Raw genomic sequence first — 20,733 nt, forward strand, 5'->3', positions numbered from 1 at the left:
ATACATTTGTCGATTGTTGACATCATACATACTCATTATTCTAAAAATAATTCATGCAATAAAAAGTGCAATCAACTCTACTAATACCGGCAGACTTATCTCAAAACAGAATTTTCTTAAGGTCCAAAATGGTTTTACCATTGAAAACACACATCTTCAAGTCTTCTACAAAATCTTTATTCTACCTAACAAAACATAGAAAACCTTAAAAATCTAGAAATCTTTAACATAGCAAACTTTAACATACAGTACAAATCGCCGGACTCTGAGTAACTTTTTCCCTACCCAACCGTAACTTTTAGACACCTAACACCACTAATATTCCCAAACTACTGTACATCTATGACTTTATAACTGTAGTATTTCTGTGCATTCACAGAATAAATAAAATCTGAATGAAAAACTAAATTCAAAATAAAAATACTTAATTTACCTGCATATTACTCCATGGTAAAATCCTGGTAGCGTGAAACCTGATGAAGTCTTCCTGACAAGTAGCCGACAAATTCGAGACACCAATAAAATTAAGGATTGACCTCAAAATTATTATTTTTTTATGTTACCAGCACAATATCCACAACATCTAAACAACTTTAACAGAATTTGCACCAACCTCTGTAAATAAGCAACATAAGAATAAAATTGTTGTAATCAATCTTAAGAACACTAAATGTAATGATGCTTTAAGGCCATGGTCCTTTTGATGATACTTGATTTAATTGGGATTAAAATTGATGATAAGATGATCAATCAGAGATTGTAAGCTGTTATATTCAATGCATACTCATTCTCATTGGCACAGCTGTGAAAGAATGGCAAGAGCAATTTAAAATTTAGTTTCTCCTTATTACGTTTGAAATTTATGTTTATTTGGGCCTCGCTGGGTAAACAGAACATTTACATAAAAAATTGCCTTTTTCTGCCTCAATAATTTTATTAAATATTTCTTTTCAATTTTGTAAGTAATGTGGATAAAAAATGTTTTTGAAGTTATACAAAAATAAACAGTAATATTATTTTATAAGAAACATTAAAATATAAACATCTTCTTCTATATTATTATCTAATTATATAATTTTATAATCATATTGTAATATTATATTGTATTCTGTAAATAAACAAATACAAAATAAACATTCTCTATTCCACTTTTGTAATCAAAATGTTATTAAAACAATTTAACATTTTTTTTATTTAGCCATATTAATTTCTAGCCTTATTTTTACAATATGGCTAGAGTATGTGTACTGTAAATAACAAAGCAAAAAGAATGTTTAGCAAAATGATGTTAATTGTTTATCATAAATAAACAAATATAATTAAAGTTATACATTTTTCCATAATTATTAAATCATGATCACTTGTTGCCATGTACTGTACTGTACCTTAAGAACTTGTACTAATAATAATATCCTGGATTTCTAAAGAGCCTAATGTTGTGAAACTCTAAGAAAGCGCTGTACTACAGTATTATTACCCTGGTCATTTTTTAGGTCAAACATGTATGGAAACATACTCCTACGATGCAACTACAGAAGTAATTCGTCTTGACCTTATCAGGTACCCCTTTGTACACATGAGTGGAGAGAAGCAAAAACGCAAGTGTCTTGCCTAAAAGAATAAAAAGCGACAAACATTGGATTCGAACCTACGATTTCATGATCAGTAGTCCAACGTACAACACACTGCACCACATTTTCTTACATACAGTACATATGGGTACTACAGACCTGTGTAAAATACTTTGTCATTCTCTAACAACATTATAGAAACTTACATGATTAAACAAATACGACAAATAAGACCAAAATAAATCCCCTTTCGCTACAGTACTCAGATTTTGGCCTGACATAAAATTATTTAAAATTGATTGAAAAGTTAACTTCTATCTTATGCAAGCTCATACCATGGACATATAAATAAGTCCATGTTCATACAATTAATTTGTTAGATTAGGTTTTTTCACTCCTTTTTTTTATAGAAAAATTTAAATGCAATAGATATATAGAAAAAAATCATTATTTTCAATTTTACAGTTACAGTTACACACTTCAATAAAAGTAAAATTCAAATGAATATATTGATTTTCATTTCAGTATTGCCTAAGTCTGTATGTGCCCCTGGATACCATCCCAAGCCCCTGAAAAGTAAATTAATTACACCTGTCACACTACTCAACATCCCTAACAACCAGGACCGTTATTTCCTTTTGCCGCTTTCTACTCCCCAACATTTGCTTGCCCAAGGGCGACATTGACAAAACAAAAAATATATAGTAAAAGAATTATAATTTATTCTAGTATTAGCTTGAAGTTCGATTCTGAACACTTTAGCGACAGCTTGTGCAATATGTTTACTTTAACAAGGTCCAGTTTGACTGTAAAGTACTTGTTGAATGCCATTAAAACATAAACTATTATGTTAGAATGAAGGCTGTCCGTCATAACTGAAAAGCAAAACTGAAACAGGCTTGCCAAAAATTCTGAAGCAAATATGGAGGCTGTTGAGATAAGCTCCAAAAAGCTGGGTGTCATAGTACCCTAGCCAAGTGATAAAAACATTTGGGAATAGAAACAGGAGAACTTATACTTATGTTTTCTATAATAAACTTTTGGCCTTTCTGTCTTTCTCTGTCTATCTTTTATGAGAAAATAAAATATGGCACTGTCAAAGTATTGATAAAGCATTAAAATGTCTCCTTAACCTAATTATTTTGTGAATGAATTTATGATAGAATAAACATTAATGATATTTTCTGAGCTGTAAGCTGCTAAGGGGATAAAACCTGTTTGTATAATGTATATCAGATTGAGGCGTACGATTGTGCTGTCAATATTACAATATTTACACAAATGCTATAGGGCGTATCGGGTGATGTTAACATATTGGATAATGTAGGTTGGGGTTGTTTTGTATGTCGTTTTCATGAACTACAAGCCTTTATATGTACTCAATTCAAACCCTAAACCCTAAATAACCCTACTCCCAGTTTTAGGATACAGTAGTTACCAGTTTTCTGAGTGATTTGTTCAAATAAGGTGAACTGCTAATCCATACATTTACTGGAAAGGTTAACAACTTAAAAAACCATCTGCCATCTTGGATCCAATATGGCAGCCTAAATGGTTTATGAAGTCCACACTTTTTACCACAATCATACTGAGAAGGTTTTAAACTACACTTGAGTTGTGGGATAGGGGGTGGGGTTAGTTTTGTAGCTGTACAATATATCTCTTAGTAAAAGGGCAAGTTCTTTGGAAAAATTATGTTGTTCAACAATTAATTAACTTGGGTTTCATTCTATTGTGAAAATGTAAGTAATATTTTGACTCTGCTTGTAAGAGTGAAAAGGGTCATGTTATGAATATTTAAACCAAATTACGATATTGTAAATGTAGTATGCATATTAATTGTAGGTATTAATAATATAAAGTGTATAAAGCAAAAACAACACAGCTAAGAGCTGCAGAACAAATGAGAAACAAATTGTATTAATACGTCATCAAGATTCATTTTGGTTCAAGTATATAGAAGACAAAAAATTACCAATGAGAAGCATACATACGACTAAAAATGGGCAACCTAAACAAATATGTATCTTATTACAATCTTCAGAATGCATTACATTTTAAGCACATCGATTCGCCAGTATGGTGCCAATTTATTTTACACAATCATGAATGTCACTTATCATTACACAATTATGAACTAATTTGTAATGCATACTTTAATAAAGCCTGATAATTTTGGGGATTATATTACTGGACACTACATAATGTATATGAAATTGAATGCTTAAATAAATATAGAACTTTAATTTTATTTGTACAGCGCTTAAAATTCATCCTATCCTAGTAGATTTTTCATATTGCTACTTGAAAATTTCAACTAGGTACAGTATGTTCTCTGTTTAAAAACTACACTGTACATTTACTCTAATATATATTCAAAGGCAAAATACTGAAAAAAATGACAATGCTGTGGGTATCAGTGGCTGGATTTTAATGGAGATACAAAAAAAAAAGGAAAAAGCTAAATCAATAACATACGTGTTTTCGTTTTGTAAATAATTAGCTTAGTCTATTTTTGATCTTAATCTCTTTGACTGAGGTGTTTATTCTCTCATTTCTTTTATGGTATTATTTTAACCTATTCAGGGCCCCCAGCTATTTACTGTAGCCCAAATTTAATAGTTCTTCATCCCCAAAGGATATGTGATTGAGGTAGATGAGGATACAGTTTGAAAAGGTTAAATGACATACAAATGTCTGTCAAGAATAAACAATCAATCAACCTTACCTGTATGCCTTGAATGCTATTTGAATTATGTACAAGGCACAGTCTGGTATAAACCTCTCTTTCATAAAAGTCACCTCCCCCATTTGTCTGGTGGTATTTCATACGGATGTTGTATATATCTGACTGGATCTGGAAAACCAATTCATCGAATGTGTTTTATAAATGCCAATTAGTGTACAAGATAAAGATTAATCAGAAAGTAAACCTGTTTTTGTTGAACTCATTGGAAAAGAGAGGTGTACACAACAATTATGTAACAGGATAACTACCAATATGGAGGTACATACCTTCATGCCGTACTATATAGAAACTACAGTAGAACCGTAGATACAAAGAAGACACACTCAGGAGCCAACAAAGTGTTCTCTTAATAAGAGTGTGCCCTGAATTGGAATGTTGTTCCATGGATAGGAGTGTTCCATGAATAGGGGTGGCCGAGCGGTTAAGACAGTGGAACCATAATTACGTAGCCATAACATCGGCAGGGGTTCGAGGCTCACTCACTCCATGGTTCTGGTGGTAGAACGAGTCTTCTCGGATAAGGACTATAAGCTGTAGATCCAGTGTACACATCTAGCTCGTGTGCACTTTAAAGAACCTAGTACATCTTTCGAGACGAGTAGGGGGTTACCCCGGTGTATTAGTACATCACAGCCACTGATCACCAACTGGGCCCTCTGGGAGACCAGTCGTTGACTGAAGAGGTTACCCAGTATGAATATAAATTTCAATCAATCAATCAATCAATTTGGCTGCAATGTTAAAACATATATTACTCCTCCTCATTCTGTTCAAATATCCACTTTAGGGGTGTCCCAAAGGAAGGGTCCTGTGGAAAGCTTTCAGTGATTTTTACCAGGCCTATTAGCATTATAACATGACGCTTGAAGATTTACTGTAGAAAGTTTTAAATGGCATTTAAACACTGCACCCTAATTTGATGCCAGGCTGATCTCTGTCAAGTTGATTATCTATATATTTCTAATTTTGGCATTAATTCTAGGTTATTTAAGTTCTGGCTACACTATCAAACTTTGTGACAAAAAAATGTGATGTGCCCATATATGGACATGATATTATGCCCTTATTTGAGTACATCAATACCATATTTGGGCACATCACACTAGTTTGATAGTGTATAGACAGGCTCATTTGAAAAGTGGATAGTTTTAACTAATAAAACATCTGTGTCTTTCATGTATATTCTCAGGCCATTCTATGTTATGAGTTTCACATAATGAGTGTGAATTTATTTGTCATGTTTTGTTGAAATTGTAATTTAAGATAGAAATTAAATATTATACGAAATGATAACAGCAGCCTATTTGTAACTTATTGACTCGATTCAGACTGAACAAAGTAATTATTTCAACAGTATTAGGTTTCATTAGTAAAAATCAATGAATGTATCTGATTGGTTAATTCAAATGTAATAAACAAAACCCAAAAAATTATGAGACTAGATTGTCATTTACTTACAATGGTTGAGGGTGCTGTTTATGCAAAGTTTGTAGAATCTTGTGCTAGAGGGCAGTGTTGAAGTTATATGAATGTGTAATTTTAATACAGTATACCTTATGGATTGTTAATAATTGTTTGGAGTGACTAAAGAGTGTTAGAACAGAATGATGAGTTTGTTCAAGTTGAAATGAGGCGTTCCAATTTTTCTGAGAGCCTCCTGAATTTTCATCGAATCTCACAATCTCCCGAATATTAATTAAATCTCCTGAAATTTTAGTGTTAGGTTAAAAACAATTTCAAACCCACATTTAAAGTCTGAATTCGGTTTTTTAGAAGGTTAATTCCATATACAGTAATTACAGTACATCCGATTTATTAGTTGCTAGAATGCTTGACTGCATCTCTGATAAACATCTTCATGCAGAGTATATTTTTATAAGTTTAAAAATGTGTCAAATTTGTTAAAATGTGTCAAAAAGGTTGGAACGTCTGTAAAATACAGATAAAATAAATGCAGTTTCAAGAAAACAATCTCCTACTAATACTAACCAGTGACTGACATCAGTAATGTGATTTTTTTTCTGGAGCAAACCCACGATCCAGAGGAAATGGTTCCCATTCCATCTCTGTGTCACTGGGTGTGTTGATGATATTATCAGATTCCATGTAGACGATATTAATGCCAGATTCCATTGACTAGGACTCTCTCCATCGACATCACTAGTTGTATAGATGATACAGTAGTGGCAAATTCCATCTCTGGTGATGTAGATGATGACAATGCCAGATTCTATCGACATCACTGGTTGAAATGATGGTGGCAGATTCCATTACTTGTGGTGTTTTGGTAGATTTCATTTTCTTCTAAGGTTTTGTTGAGCATAAATAAATAAACTGAAAGATAAATAAAAAAATACAATTAGAGATACCTACTATACTAGCCTAGACTTTTAAAAAGGTAGATTCACACCTAGCTTCAATTCCAGAGAACGGAAGACAGCACTATCTTTACAAATAATTGAAAGAGCCCCATTAAATGAATTAGGTATGAATGCAACTTAAAATAAAAATGGAACAAAGCAAGTAATATCGTAAATTAACATTTGTATTGTAAATAAAGAGTACATAGTCATAGACCTTTTTTAGTCCCAGAGACAGAGTAGGCCTCTCTTCTAGTCTTTCAAATAGTAATACACACACAGTCAGTGGTGTGCTTTGGTTATGTTATTGTTAGTAATGTTACAATTTTATTTTACTTCAAATTCTATTAAGCCTAGGCCTCTCTAGCTAGCTAGTCTAGTAGTAGTAGGCCTACCACCAGTATGGCAGTAGTTAGTTACTGTAGGGTGTAGGAGGCTAGATACTACTTAACTAGGCCTAGGCTAGTAGTAGTAGTAGTAGTAGTACTATAGTATTATTAGTACCAACCAAGGCCAGGAAGGGGCCTACCCTAGTAGGCCTAGGCCTAGGCTAGTAGTAGCTAGGTAGCTAAGAAGGAGGAATACTATAATATAGGCTAGGCCTAGTAGTACTGTCCGGATTCCAGCCTCCGTAATAATTATGAGATTTATGCATTTACTATTTGTATATAGTGTAGGCTAGGGCGCAGTTTTTACATAACATAATTTAAATGTATAAAATTATTCTATGCAAGCTATGGCCTAGGCTAGGCTAGTCGCGTCGATCGTCTGCTTCGTGTTGTCACATGTGCGTTTGTTTGTTTACGTTTTTTAACTATCGTGAAATAGAGCGCCCTCTAGCATTACAAAAATGAAGATTTTAACGTCCTAAACACAGTCATATTTCTCATTTTATATAGGTTAATGATTAAAATATATAAATAAATATTATATAAGTGCCTAAATACTACAGAATTAATTTTATTGTACTTTTAAAAACTAAAATAATTGTATCTTATCTTTGTGAGCTTATACGCAACAAGACGAGGTGGCCGAGTGGTTAAGGCGATGGACTGCTAATCCATTGTGCTCTGCACGCGTGGGTTCGAATCCCATCCTCGTCGCCATTTTTTAAATGTTTTTTTATCGCTTTGATTTTTTATATAAAGTATATTAACAATATTGTTTTGCTTTGTGTTATCACTGTTCATTATTTCCACTCGATTTTCTATTTTTAGTCAAATTCAACAGCAGGAAATCCACCAATAACACCAATAATAATAAATAGATTTCAAAATTATTTCAGAAAAGTAAACTTTGGTGTTTCTTTTTATGTTGTTGTGAGATTACAATTTTCAGCTGCATTTTGTGACTAAAATAATACAAAATACTAATATACAGTATTTTAAAAGAAAAAAAGAACAACCTCAATAATTCATTTCATAAATTTTATTTATTCTTCAATTTGATTCAAAAATGGATTTGTAATTATACAGTAAAAATTAGTATATATATATATTTAAATTGATCAAATTACATTTTATTGTTAAATAAAGTTCAGTTTCTTTAAAACTATTTGTTATAAATTTAAGTTTTATTTCTCAGGATGGTCAAAGACTTGCAAGTAGTGTACACATACCTGTATTGTACTTATTAAAAGTGGAGTATACAACATTTTGTTTTACATATTTTCGTGGAATAAATAGAAAATATAATCATTCAATAAAAATATGATTAATTAAAATGTAATTAATCAACTGTGAAGTTACAGGTCATTTTAAAAAATAAAGAGGGTGAGGGAGGGTTTCGAAAATTGGACAAAGCTAAAAATAACATTTTGACATGTGACATTTGCATGATGTTTGGTAATTTTACAAATCAAATTTGGTTATTAAAATCCTCATTTTTTAGGAACCGGGTCGATTGTAGATAGCAGTACACTCTCATTTCTACCAGTTCCTGGTTTCATATCAGACCAATACTTTCTATTTCCTCTGCAAATAAATAAAAATAACATAATTAATTGTTATCATATATAAAAATTAAATAATTCTTTGTCTTAAACCACATTACTACATAATAGCATATAAGCCTAACAATATATAAATAAAATGTAAGAAAATTCAATATACAAATTGAAATCTAGCTCTTGTAAAATATATACAAGAACATTTATATTATTATTTACAAGATATACAGTACTGTAGTCATCAAATACAGTGGATGGGAGGTGGAAGGGGGTGTCTCGGAACAAGCTACAGAAGCTCAGTGTACAGGCTATATAACAAGAGTAAGATATAGATAATACTAAACAAGTTAAATCAGATCAAACCAAGGTAAGCCTAATTGGTTGATTGGTTCTATGTTGATGGTTAAAATTAATCAATGCTGATTATTTTTTATCTCTTGTGAAATATATCTGATACAAGAACAGTTTTATTATTTCCAGGATATAGTTATTATATAGATGAGTCTTTCAACCCATAAAAATACAGAGGATGTGGGTGTCCTGAAACAAGCTACAAAAGCCAGCAAACAGGCCTGAAGTATCAAGCAATTCCGTACCTTGCTCGTTGTTCTTCAAACATACTATCCTTAAGTCCTTTAAAGCCTGAAGACATGTCTTGACCAGGAGGACGGCATCCTCTTTCTGCCGCTAGCTGAAAATTAATTTAAAAAACAAAAATTAATTCAAGATTTCTACACAGTAGAACACTTATTCAATAGAATAGTTTCTCGAAACATGTCACATTTACATTTTAAGGCAATTTGCCTTTTTATTAAATGCCTCGTTATAGTCATCCTAACTCGCAAGTTTGGTGGTATTATTCATGATATGGCTGTGAATGTTTCAACGTTCCGTGGATATTGTGCTACAACTATTCCCCAGAAGACGGTTGTTGTATAAAGCTCTGTCTACACTATCAAACTTTATGCAACATAAAAATGTGATGTGCCCATATATGGACATGATGATGTCATATCACTACTATATTTGGGCATATCACTACCATATTTTGGCCATCATACTTTTTTGTCACATAAAGTTTGATAATGTAGACAGGGCTTTGCAACCGAAACATCAATACAGTACATTAAACCTTACTATACTGTAGTGTTTCTTCAGCATGCAAACCTTTAAACAATATTACCGTATTATATTATTATTATACTTACTTCTTCTGCCAGAGCTCTAATATGATATGGTTCAAATCCACAGCAACCACCGATGTAATTTACGCCAAGATTATAAGCATCACGTGCAAACTTGTGAACATCCATACGATTTAACAAACGTGTTTCCATTGCTGAAAAAATAAAATAGGAATATTAATATTTTTTATTTATTGCCGAAAAATTATTTTTACCTATATTTTTTCCTGTACTATTCAATTCATTTAGATGTGGTTTTGTTTGGATTTCATACCATCCAATGAAAAGGTAAAATATATAAATGGCACACATACAGGAACATTCCCACCAATGCAAAAGATAGGACATTGGGTTAATTCAGCATTTTTACAAATTTAAGGGCTTCACTATTTGAATGGATCTTCTACAGCCATATTCACCATTCACACTTAGACAAAGGGAAACACTTAACCTTAAAAAAAAATCTCCTATCTAAGTGAATACAATTTAAGGGAAATATTTATTGAGTTAAGTGAAATACTTAATATTTAAGTTCCCCACCCATATTCAAGTACCTATTACGTATAACAATATCAATGAAATTCAAACCAATTGATAATCTAAGTCTACATTCTATTGATAAGTTTATCAATTATCAACATGAACACACGTGGTTTGTAAGGAGGTTGTAGATACCCTCTAAATTATAGATAAACTTTTCACCCTAACCACTATGGACCTATTTCTGTTGTTGAGGAACTGGTTCAGTACTGTGTGAATTAATTACCTAAACTTTGGCAGCAGTAAAAGTTTTTGAGGAAATAATCGTTAACACATTTATTGTGCAATTTTAAGTTTCAGCTTTGCAAAATAATGGTTGATAAATCTGACTGAGCCTAAGTATAAACATATTTTTAACAAAATGGAACACACATTGAAATGTGAACTGGTTGTTGTTTATATAAAATTTAAATTGTTAAAATAAAACTTATTTTTAAACTATTCAGCAGAAATTATGACCAAAATTGAAAATAAAAAAAATTAGTGTTTTGTGGTATAATAATATGTACTGAAATTCGGTGAGATAACCCTAATATGAAAGGCTGTTTTTCACATTCATGTGAATTGGTTGTGCAATTTTAGCATAAAAAAAATTAATGAAAATATAAACGTGCATTTTAGGGGGAAAATACATCTTTAATAAAGTAAATTAATAAATCAATCTGTCATCTTTACTTACCAAAGGGAAATTCAGGCAATGCAAAATAGCCTCTAGTATCTTTTTCAATTTCTTGCGTATGGTAGCCTACGGGCTGTGTCATTAGAAACACCTTGAGGTCATTTTTATCCAAAGTATCCTTCATCATCTTAAGAGTTTTCAATGCGATAGCTGGATCATACATACAGTTAGTTCCTATAATGTCAGCACCTGATTACATACAAAATAAAATTGCATAAAATACAATGAAACCCCTTAACGTATAAAAAAAATAGTAGGGTATCTGTTAAGCTTGATTCCCACTAGAGATGCAACACATCGGCACAAGAACGTTGAGAAGCTACAGTTTGAATAATCCATCACTTGTGATTGGTCAAATTACTTGTGTTGCACTTACGTCTTTATGTTGCGTCCCTATTGGGAACCAAGCATTAAAACAATGTTATGTTAATTTGTTGTGATGTCTTATTAATAATATGGATTTAAATGGAACACATACCATTCAAGAGCACTCAAGGCACGTAAAAAAAATGATGAGAGTAAAGGGAATTTAGAATGTTTTTTATATTTATTTTAAAAATATCTTGGACTGAAAATACTGTAAGTAAAATACCTGCTTTAGCCATCCTCAAAGTACACTCTTCAACAGATACTCCATCAAGATCGCCACATATACCAATTCGCATTGTAGTAGCAATAGGCATACCAGCACCTTTCATTACTTCTATAGCCCATTCCATTTCTACAATGTGGCCAAAGAACTATAAACAAAAAAACGATTTCCAAATGATTTATTATTTGATTTTATTGAAAAAGATTAAATTAATTATTAAATCTTAAATGGTTGTTCGTATACTAAAAATCTGATATGAAAGTGCAGGAGTTGTAGCTTGGTGGTTATGATGTTTGGCTACCACTTCAATGGTCCTGGGTTCAAGCCCTGTCACATCAGATTTTTTCTAAACTACAACTCCCCTCCCAAAGACTTGTAATAAGACTTTGTTTATGTAGCGCATCTTGTGTATATGTTTGTCTTGTGAACCTCTGAGGGTCCCCCTAATGATCAGCAAATGCTGGATGGATCACGCTCATTAAATATGGTAAAATAAATTCTTTTAGGGAACATATGTCAAAATCATACAACTGCAGTTACTGCAGTAACTACATTTTGTTTACTCTTTAACCTGTTTATGTAATCATTTAGCAATTTTGTTTGGGGTAAACACATTGTTTATTACAGCAGTAACTATCTCATTTTAAACTGCTACATTGAAACGAACGAAATCATACATTATCACAGTGGAAAAATTGTAGTTACTGCATGAATAACTGTAGTAGAATCATTTTGACATGATCCCTTAGGATCTGTAAGACAACATTTTGTATGGCATATGTAGGTTTTTCACCATTATTATGCTGTATAAACAGGTTTCAGTATCTTCCTATACAAAGGCTAATAGCGAAGGTCTCTATCAAAATGTAGTGTTAACATTGAGCAAACAAAGGTTATTTTAAATAAACATGGACAGAAGGCACTGGAGTGTTTTAAACAAGTTAAAAATATTAACTATGTTCAATGAATGCTTGAACATATGGCTAGTCATAATGACTTTGCAATTCTAATAAGCATGATCTTGACAAGATATATCAACAATTAAATGTGTTCAAATATGCACAATGACAAGGACATTATATGTGAGTGATTATTAATTTCATAACTTTAAAATTTTTTCAATTTAAAACTAAAATCTATGAAAAATTTATACTGAAACCAAGAATATTACTAATGGACAGGAGTCTATTTTGTGCCGCTGCTTACCTGGATAAACCAACAATATAGCACTCTCTCTCTCTTAAGAGAGGATACAATTACGTACAATTGTGTATTTTAATGTTTCAGATAAAACATACAATTCAGATTATTTTTCTGTGGTTTTTTTCCTCATTTTTAAAACTCACTTCTGCTAGCAAAAAATCAACTTTTTTCTTCTTGTAAACCTCTATTTGTTTGCGGAACTCTCCTTGCACAAACTCTTTGCCCTTGCCTTCAGTGTAAGCCGGTGTTGGTGAAAGACCTCCGCATACTAAGATACCGCTGTCACCAGCTACCTCAAATGCTATATTACAGGCCGATTCATTCACCTCTTCACTCTAAAAATACAATATAAATTCACATTTTTACAAACACAGTTTGTAATTCACAGAATTGAATTACTTTTTCTAAAATAATTAAAATAAATTGCTTTTTAAAACAGGGCTGTAGCCACCAGTACAGTTTGTTTTTGCAGAAGCCGTTGACAACTTAGTGGCTTAAACAGAGATTGTTCCCTTTCTTGCAAAAACCGCACCACTTGATTTATTTCACTGTCACTGTAAAAATGTATTGAACTTTTAAATCAAAGTTTTATCCAGTATGTTTCAATGCCTACAGATAATATCAATAAAACTTGGGTGCAGGATTCTTATCCTTCTTTCAGAGGATTAAAATCTATTTTAAAAACTTTTATTTCCAAAGCACTTTGAAATTTAAAAATTTGTATTGCCATGCCATGCCATGCCAATTTTAATTTAATCTATTGAAATAAATAATTGGTTCCCGTACTATTTCAGAGCAGGACAAAACCCTAAAGAATCTGCGTTGTCTAACTTTTTATTGCCATTGACTGCTTTGTTCCTGTAATGGTAATATTTCCTGTTAACCCTTTTGACCTCTTCCATAATGGGGGGCCCTGGGAAAGGTGACAAATACGCATGAATGGGCAGAGCTTTTTATATTAAGCAGAAATGAACTAGAAAACTCTTTCTCAATTTATATTTGCCCCATCCTTTCACCAATTAACGATATTAAATTTATTTAGCATTGGTGCTCTATGTTTGGATTCAATGGTAATAGAAGACTAAAGGCAATTTTCAAACAAACTTAACTCGACAAACAGATAAAAACAAATTATATGGCCATTCAGTCAAATATTAGCAACCACCTTTTTATACTAAACTATATAGTACTAAATAAAATTTATCATAGATTTTGTTTCTTATTATTCTACTTTTTGAACTGATACTTTCAATTTGAATTAGTAAGGAAAAAAATGCTGTCCTCTGTGAAAAAAAGAAATTGAATCTTTATATTTCCATGAGTTAAAGAGACTGTTCTATTCAATAAGGCATAATCGATGAGTTGAATATAAAACAAGGAATATAGAACATTCATTTGTTTTATAACTATCATTAAATTAATCTGCTGCTTCCAATAATCAATGTTGCAGTTCACACGAGAGACTAGGCCATTCATAAAGACAGGATTTTGATTTTGGTCACAGAGTAGAACAGCAGCCTGTAGTCGACACGAACTACAGGTCAGTTTTTAAACAGTTAGCAGCGTCAACATTTTGTACAAAAAGCTACTGTGTAATAGAATAATTAAATATAAATTTTACAGTGCAATAGAGCAAATACTGAACAGCACATGATGTATTAGGTGTACCTACTGTGTAAGTGATTTTTTTGCCTTTTCCTGTTGTAAAAGATAGTTTGTCATCGGTTCCATAAAATGAGAATGCTTGTATGATATCTGAACCAGCACGTATATAATCCTTATGCAGTTGTTTTACTAAAATATACAATACAGAGAGTTACTGTAGCTCTAGTAATAAAAAACATGATACAGGGGGAGGTTAAACATAAAGTACCAGTACGTCTTAGCTTATTGTGTTTTTCACAACTTGAGGTGGCGGGCCGGCTTGCAAAAGTCTTTATAAATTACCTCTCACGTTCATCAGCACCACATCACCTCCCACTAATAGTGGTGCTGTAACTTTGTACCTAGCATTCATGCTGAGCCATCCGCAGCACAGCTAGTGAATGTTTTAAATTGGGTGGGTTAGGTGCTAAGTACAGTAGTCCCCCTAATAATAGTTAATTAGTGATACAAAATCTGAGTTACCGGCTTCTGGATATACAACAGATGCCTCTGGGGTCCAGGTACCAGCTAATACATATCCCCTCTTTTCCAGCGTGATAACATAGCTACCATCTCCTATCACTGGTTTCTCTGCCAACAACTCAAGTATTCCTTTCTTTTGCTTAAAAAAACAAACAATAGAAAGTTGTACAGATCAAAATGCTGTATAAATAATAATAATAATCATAGTATAGAATTATTCAAATTTGCTTAAAACCAAAAACTCCTCTCTCAGACACACTATTTATTAGGAATAGGAGTAGGAGAGTAGATTGATATGTTATGCTTTTGGCTACTACACACTACTTTGTAGAAATAGATGTTGCTGGTGGAGTTTTTAGTTTTTGCAAATATAAAGCATACCTTTTCTCTCTGAGAACTTGTCGAAAAGCTGCACATCGAAAATCGAGCAATATTTTTAGACCTAGCAAGGGCCAAAGTTGATCGGAAAACAGGTCCTAAATACCTCATTTTGTGTTACTCTTATATTAATTCAAATCATAACCAGTACAACATAGAAATCAGTCAAGCGTAAAATAAGCACCTGCTATGAACTTTAGTGAACTGACCTTGAGGCTCGCGACCTGGAGTACTGTACCATCAAGATTAGTTTTTTTAGAACTATATAGGCCTACTGTATTATCATATTATTATATTGATCATTGTGATAAAAATAAACGCAAATCTGCTTTAATACAATGAAATACTGATTTGAATACTGAATTTAATATTAGTTCCGCAAAATATTCCAAAGAAATATGGAAATTGAATTTGAAAATTTGAAACGCAAAATCTCAATCAAATCCTAATTAGTAAGTAGTTAATTAATTTACTCCATATTCGGTACAGATCGGACTGTTTAATCTGCTGGTGATTGTTCTAATTTAAAAAAAAAAAAAAATATTACGCTATAAATACACCTCATGAAGTTATACAGTATCTTCATGGAAAAGTGTTACGTAATAAATGTGTTTTTGCACACCACCCTTTTAGATTGCAAATGCTTCTTTTACTGTGATTCCGTAGGTATCAGGAAAGACCAAGTTATGTGACCTAAATTTCCAAAACCCACTACAGCTAGCTTACTGTTCTACAATGTAGTAATCGAGACTAAATATTAATGCAAAGTTTGAAACTGGGCAATATAATATCACCATGCATATAAAGACGGTAAAAAAAAAAAAAAAAATTGTTTTACCTGAGACATCTTGTGTTGAAGCTACCAGGTCATTCACACACTATACAGTACTACAGTAGCGACTTTTAGAACTGGGAGACGTACAATACTATGGCCTATGTAATTAAAAGCAACCAATAGATGGCATTGGACGACCAACACGTTGCAATAGTGGTTTTTATCATCCATATCAACAGTTATATTTGATTCGTGATGACGTCCTTCGTAAATAAATAACTTTTTTTCATTTGCCTGAACCACGGGCAGAGTAAAGAATTCTTTACTCCATGCCTCCTGAACACTGGTGTCGAAATACGCGACAACTGCACTGTAGTCTACTGTTATCCGTCGGACTTATCTGAAACGGGTTAATCATTTTATAATGGAATTAATTAGGTCGATGCCTAATAGAATCTACTTAATTAGACATAATAAGCACGCCTAATTGCATAATAATTAAATATATAAATACATAGAAACAGGGATAATATTTGGAATAAACATTATTTCATAATCCGTGTATATACGATAATTAAATATATAAGGTTAAATCAAATGAATAAATAAATCACCGCGGTTTTCATTCCGTTGTTTCTTTAGCCCACTTTAACTACAGTACATTCATCTTTTCTGCAAATATATTCTATTTCGGCTTTGTACGTCACACCGGCGTCGTTTTATCCATCACGGGGAAAACCATCACACAAAAAACCGCGCCAATACTAGGTATATACCCGTTCTTTTTTCGCGTATTACAGAATCGTTAGAGAATGCTTGAGAGATAAGAATTGCGAGACTTCATTCATTATCATTATATCGTCATTATCATTGTCGTTATTAACATCGTCATCATTATGCGTGGAACGTTGTCATTAACCGTTGAAGTCGTTGTCATAACGTTACTTTCGTATCCATATTTTGTCAATCACGTTTAGAGTTGTTGTTATTTTACGTATTCTCTTTTAAAACAAATAAATGATGACTCTGCATTTCATGAAATTAATTCAATTAGTTAAGTCTACATTTTATCTATTTCGTGCAGAACAGTTTCAAGAAAAAGTAACAATAACATGGACAAAAATGTAATAATGTAGTTGCAATCAAATTAATAGACCTATAAGTAAATAATTGTTGTCAATATTGACCTGCTGTTCACCGACTATAAAAATTAAACGTCAAATAAACATATATTTTTACGTAAAATAAGCCAATCATAATCAATATTTGCTTTCTTCTTAAGCAATCCGAAAATGAATAAATTGAAATAAAATGTTATCAAAACCTTTATGGTAAACAACTCAAATAAATAAATAAATAAATAAGGCCTAGGCCTATAGTGTATTCATTTGAACATTTCTAATTTTTCTAAAAGCATTACAAATTTGTATTGTCCCCTAAAAACATGAAAAATAAAGATTAATTAAATCAGGCTTTCAATAGGTTATTTTGTAATTTTAATAAAGTTAATCACTTTTGTAGAAAAAAAAACGATGAAAACAAATTTGTTCATCACTTATAAAATAACATGATAAATGGTTAAATTCAACAGCAGCCAATTTCACCATTTTTTGCTTTGAATTAGTTTTTTCAGGTAAATAAATTTTGTTTTGATCTAATTTTTGGTCAAAGTGGATAACTATTCAATGTGAAAAAAAAAATTACATATTCAACAACAAAACATGTAAAAATTATTTTTCAGGGGGACAATACATCTTTAATTATCTAAACTTCCAATGAACTTTCCAAAATAACTTATATTAACAAACTATTAAAAGTTATTTTGAATATTTGGAAAGTTTGTAATAATATATTATTACCACACAGCACAGTCTAATAACAATATTGTTTTTGTCTACAAAGGTTAACATATACGTACTTCATTCACAATATTTTATTACTTATATATGGTATTTAAGTTTGATTGGGAAAATACGACATTGTTTCAAATTAATATAAATGTTATATACTTCTTCTCAAGTAAAGAAACGTTAGAAATTTCGTGATATTTCATTTTTTTGCTATTCTTTTTTCAAAATACGGCTGTTAAATTACATCAACCAAAACTAAAGAAACACCATTGTCATGTATTAAATATTATGTAACAGCAGAGTATACACCACATAAAACACATGAATAACTATTATTAGTAATTTGCTTAGTATTATACAGCAGTATACTATTTTCAACCAGAATATAAATCAAATACAGTAGACATCTAACTATAATATAATAGGGAATTATGTTATAATCATATATAAGATACATTCTTGTATAATTATGAATATTTTTTGATTAAAATGATTAAAAATAAAATAATTGCAGTCTTTCAGAAAATGTATATGGAGCCAAAAGACCATCAATCTTGTGGTATCACCATATACTACACCTATACCAACTTAACCTGATGCGACTTGAGAGATCAGCAAAAAGACCATTAATCTGTAGTATCACCATATACTAGTAACACCCATACCAACTTAACCTGATGCGACTTAAGAGATCAGCAAAAAGACTATTAAATCTTGTAGTATCACCATATACTACATCCATACCAACTTAACCTGATGCGACTTATCAGAAAAAGACCATTAAATCTTGTAGCATCACTATATACTACATCCATACAAACTTAACCTGATGCGACTTGAGAGATCAGCAAAAGACCATTAAATCTTGTAATATCACCATATACTACACCCATCCCAACTTAACCCGATGTAACTTGAGAGATCAGCAAAAAGACCATCAATCTTGTAATATCACCATATACTACACCCATACAAACTTAACCTGGTGCAACTTGAGAGATCAGCAAAAAGACCATTAAATCTTGTAGTATCACCATATACTACACCTATACCAACTTAACCTGATGCGACTTGAGAGATCAGCAAAAGACCATTAAATCTTGTAATATCACCATATACTACACCCATACCAACTTAACCTGATGTGACTTGAGAGATCAGCAAAAAGACCATCAATCTTGTAATATCACCATATACTACACCCATACCAACTTAACCTGGTGCAACTTGAGAGATCAGCAAAAAGACCATTAAATCTTGTAGTATCACCATATACTACACCTATACCAACTTAACCTGATGCGACTTGAGAGATCAGCAAAAGACCATTAAATCTTGTAATATCACCATATACTACACCTATACCAACTTAACCTGATGCGACTTGAGAGATCAGCAAAAGACCATTAAATCTTGTAATATCACCATATACTACACCCATACAAACTTAACCTGATGTGACTTGAGAGATCAGCAAAAAGACCATCAATCTTGTAATATCACCATATACTACACCCATACAAACTTAACCTGATGTGACTTGAGAGATCAGCAAAAAGACCATCAATCTTGTAATATCACCATATACTACACCCATACAAACTTAACCTGGTGCAACTTGAGAGATCAGCAAACAGACCATTAAATCTTGTAGTATCACTCATACCAACTTAATGCAACTTTAGAGATATGAAAGCCAAAAGACATTCACTCTAGAGCTCTTACATACCAAACTGGTGATTGAACAAAAAGACATTCACTCTAGAGCTATTACTTACATACCAAACTGGTGATTTAGCCAAAATACATTCACTCTAGAGCTATTACTTACATACCAAACTGGTGATTTAGCCAAAATACATTCACTCTAGAGCTATTACTTACATACCAAACTGGTGATTTAGCCAAAATACATTCACTCTAGAGCTATTACTTACATACCAAACTGGTGATTTAGCCAAAATACATTCACTCTAGAGCTATTACTTACATACCAAACTGGTGATTTAGCCAAAAGACATTCACTCTAGAGCTATTACTTACATACCAAACTGGTGATTTAGCCAAAAGACATTCACTCTAGAGCTATTACTTACATACCAAACTGGTGATTTAGCCAAAATACATTCACTCTAGAGCTATTACTTAATACCAAACTGGTGATTTAGCCAAAATACATTCACTCTAGAGCTATTACTTACATACCAAACTGGTGATTTAGCCAAAATACATTCACTCTAGAGCTATTACTTACATACCAAACTGGTGATTTAGCCAAAATACATTCACTCTAGAGCTATTACTTACATACCAAACTGGTGATTTAGCCAAAAGACATTCACTCTAGAGCTATTACTTACATACCAAACTGGTGATTTAGCCAAAAGACATTCACTCTAGAGCTATTACTTACATACCAAACTGGTGATTTAGCCAAAAGACATTCACTCTAGAGCTATTACTTACATACCAAACTGGTGATTTAGCCAAAAGACATTCACTCCAGAGCTATTATTAAATACCAAACTGGTGATTTAGCCAAAAGACATTCACTCTAGAGCTATTACTTACATACCAAACTGGTGATTTAGCCAAAATACATTCACTCCAGAGCTTTTATTAAATACCAAACTGGTGATTTAGCCAAAAGACATTCACTCTAGAGCTATTACTTACATACCAAACTGGTGATTTAGCCAAAAGACATTCACTCTAGAGCTATTACTTACATACCAAACTGGTGATTTAGCCAAAATACATTCACTCCAGAGCTTTTA

At 32.1% G+C, this 20,733-nt stretch overlaps 1 protein-coding gene, 1 long non-coding RNA gene and 1 other non-coding gene across 4 annotated transcripts; 1 reads left to right on the forward strand and 2 right to left on the reverse strand.

Annotated features, from left to right (window-relative positions):
• Nucleotides 1-4,102: 4,102 nt before the first annotated feature.
• Nucleotides 4,103-7,448, reverse strand: LOC140059971 (uncharacterized). The gene is made up of 3 exons (XR_011847265.1): nt 7,340-7,448; nt 6,310-6,654; nt 4,103-4,428 (listed from the first exon to the last, which is right to left on the reverse strand). It is a non-coding gene; the product is annotated as an uncharacterized lncRNA (long non-coding RNA).
• Nucleotides 7,449-7,701: 253 nt separating this feature from the next.
• On the forward strand, nt 7,702-7,783 carry Trnas-gcu (transfer RNA serine (anticodon GCU)). The gene has a single exon. It is a non-coding gene; the product is annotated as a tRNA-Ser (tRNA).
• Nucleotides 7,784-8,161: 378 nt separating this feature from the next.
• LOC140059932 (betaine--homocysteine S-methyltransferase 1-like) lies at nt 8,162-16,250 on the reverse strand. Of its 2 annotated transcripts, none has more exons than XM_072105929.1 (9): nt 16,170-16,250; nt 14,954-15,092; nt 14,499-14,620; nt 12,970-13,161; nt 11,624-11,771; nt 11,032-11,220; nt 9,837-9,967; nt 9,225-9,319; nt 8,162-8,653 (listed from the first exon to the last, which is right to left on the reverse strand). In XM_072105929.1, exons 1-9 carry the CDS (start codon nt 16,176-16,178, stop codon nt 8,560-8,562), a joined length of 1,119 nt encoding a protein of 372 aa, XP_071962030.1. In that variant the 5' UTR covers nt 16,179-16,250; the 3' UTR covers nt 8,162-8,559. The 2 variants fall into 2 exon arrangements, with proteins under 2 accessions (XP_071962030.1, XP_071962029.1); XM_072105928.1 differs by lacking the exon at nt 16,170-16,250 and adding an exon at nt 15,335-15,490.
• Nucleotides 16,251-20,733: the final 4,483 nt, after the last annotated feature.

This window comes from Antedon mediterranea, chromosome 10 (assembly GCF_964355755.1).
Source record: "Antedon mediterranea chromosome 10, ecAntMedi1.1, whole genome shotgun sequence".
Classification (NCBI taxonomy): domain Eukaryota; kingdom Metazoa; phylum Echinodermata; class Crinoidea; order Comatulida; family Antedonidae; genus Antedon; species Antedon mediterranea.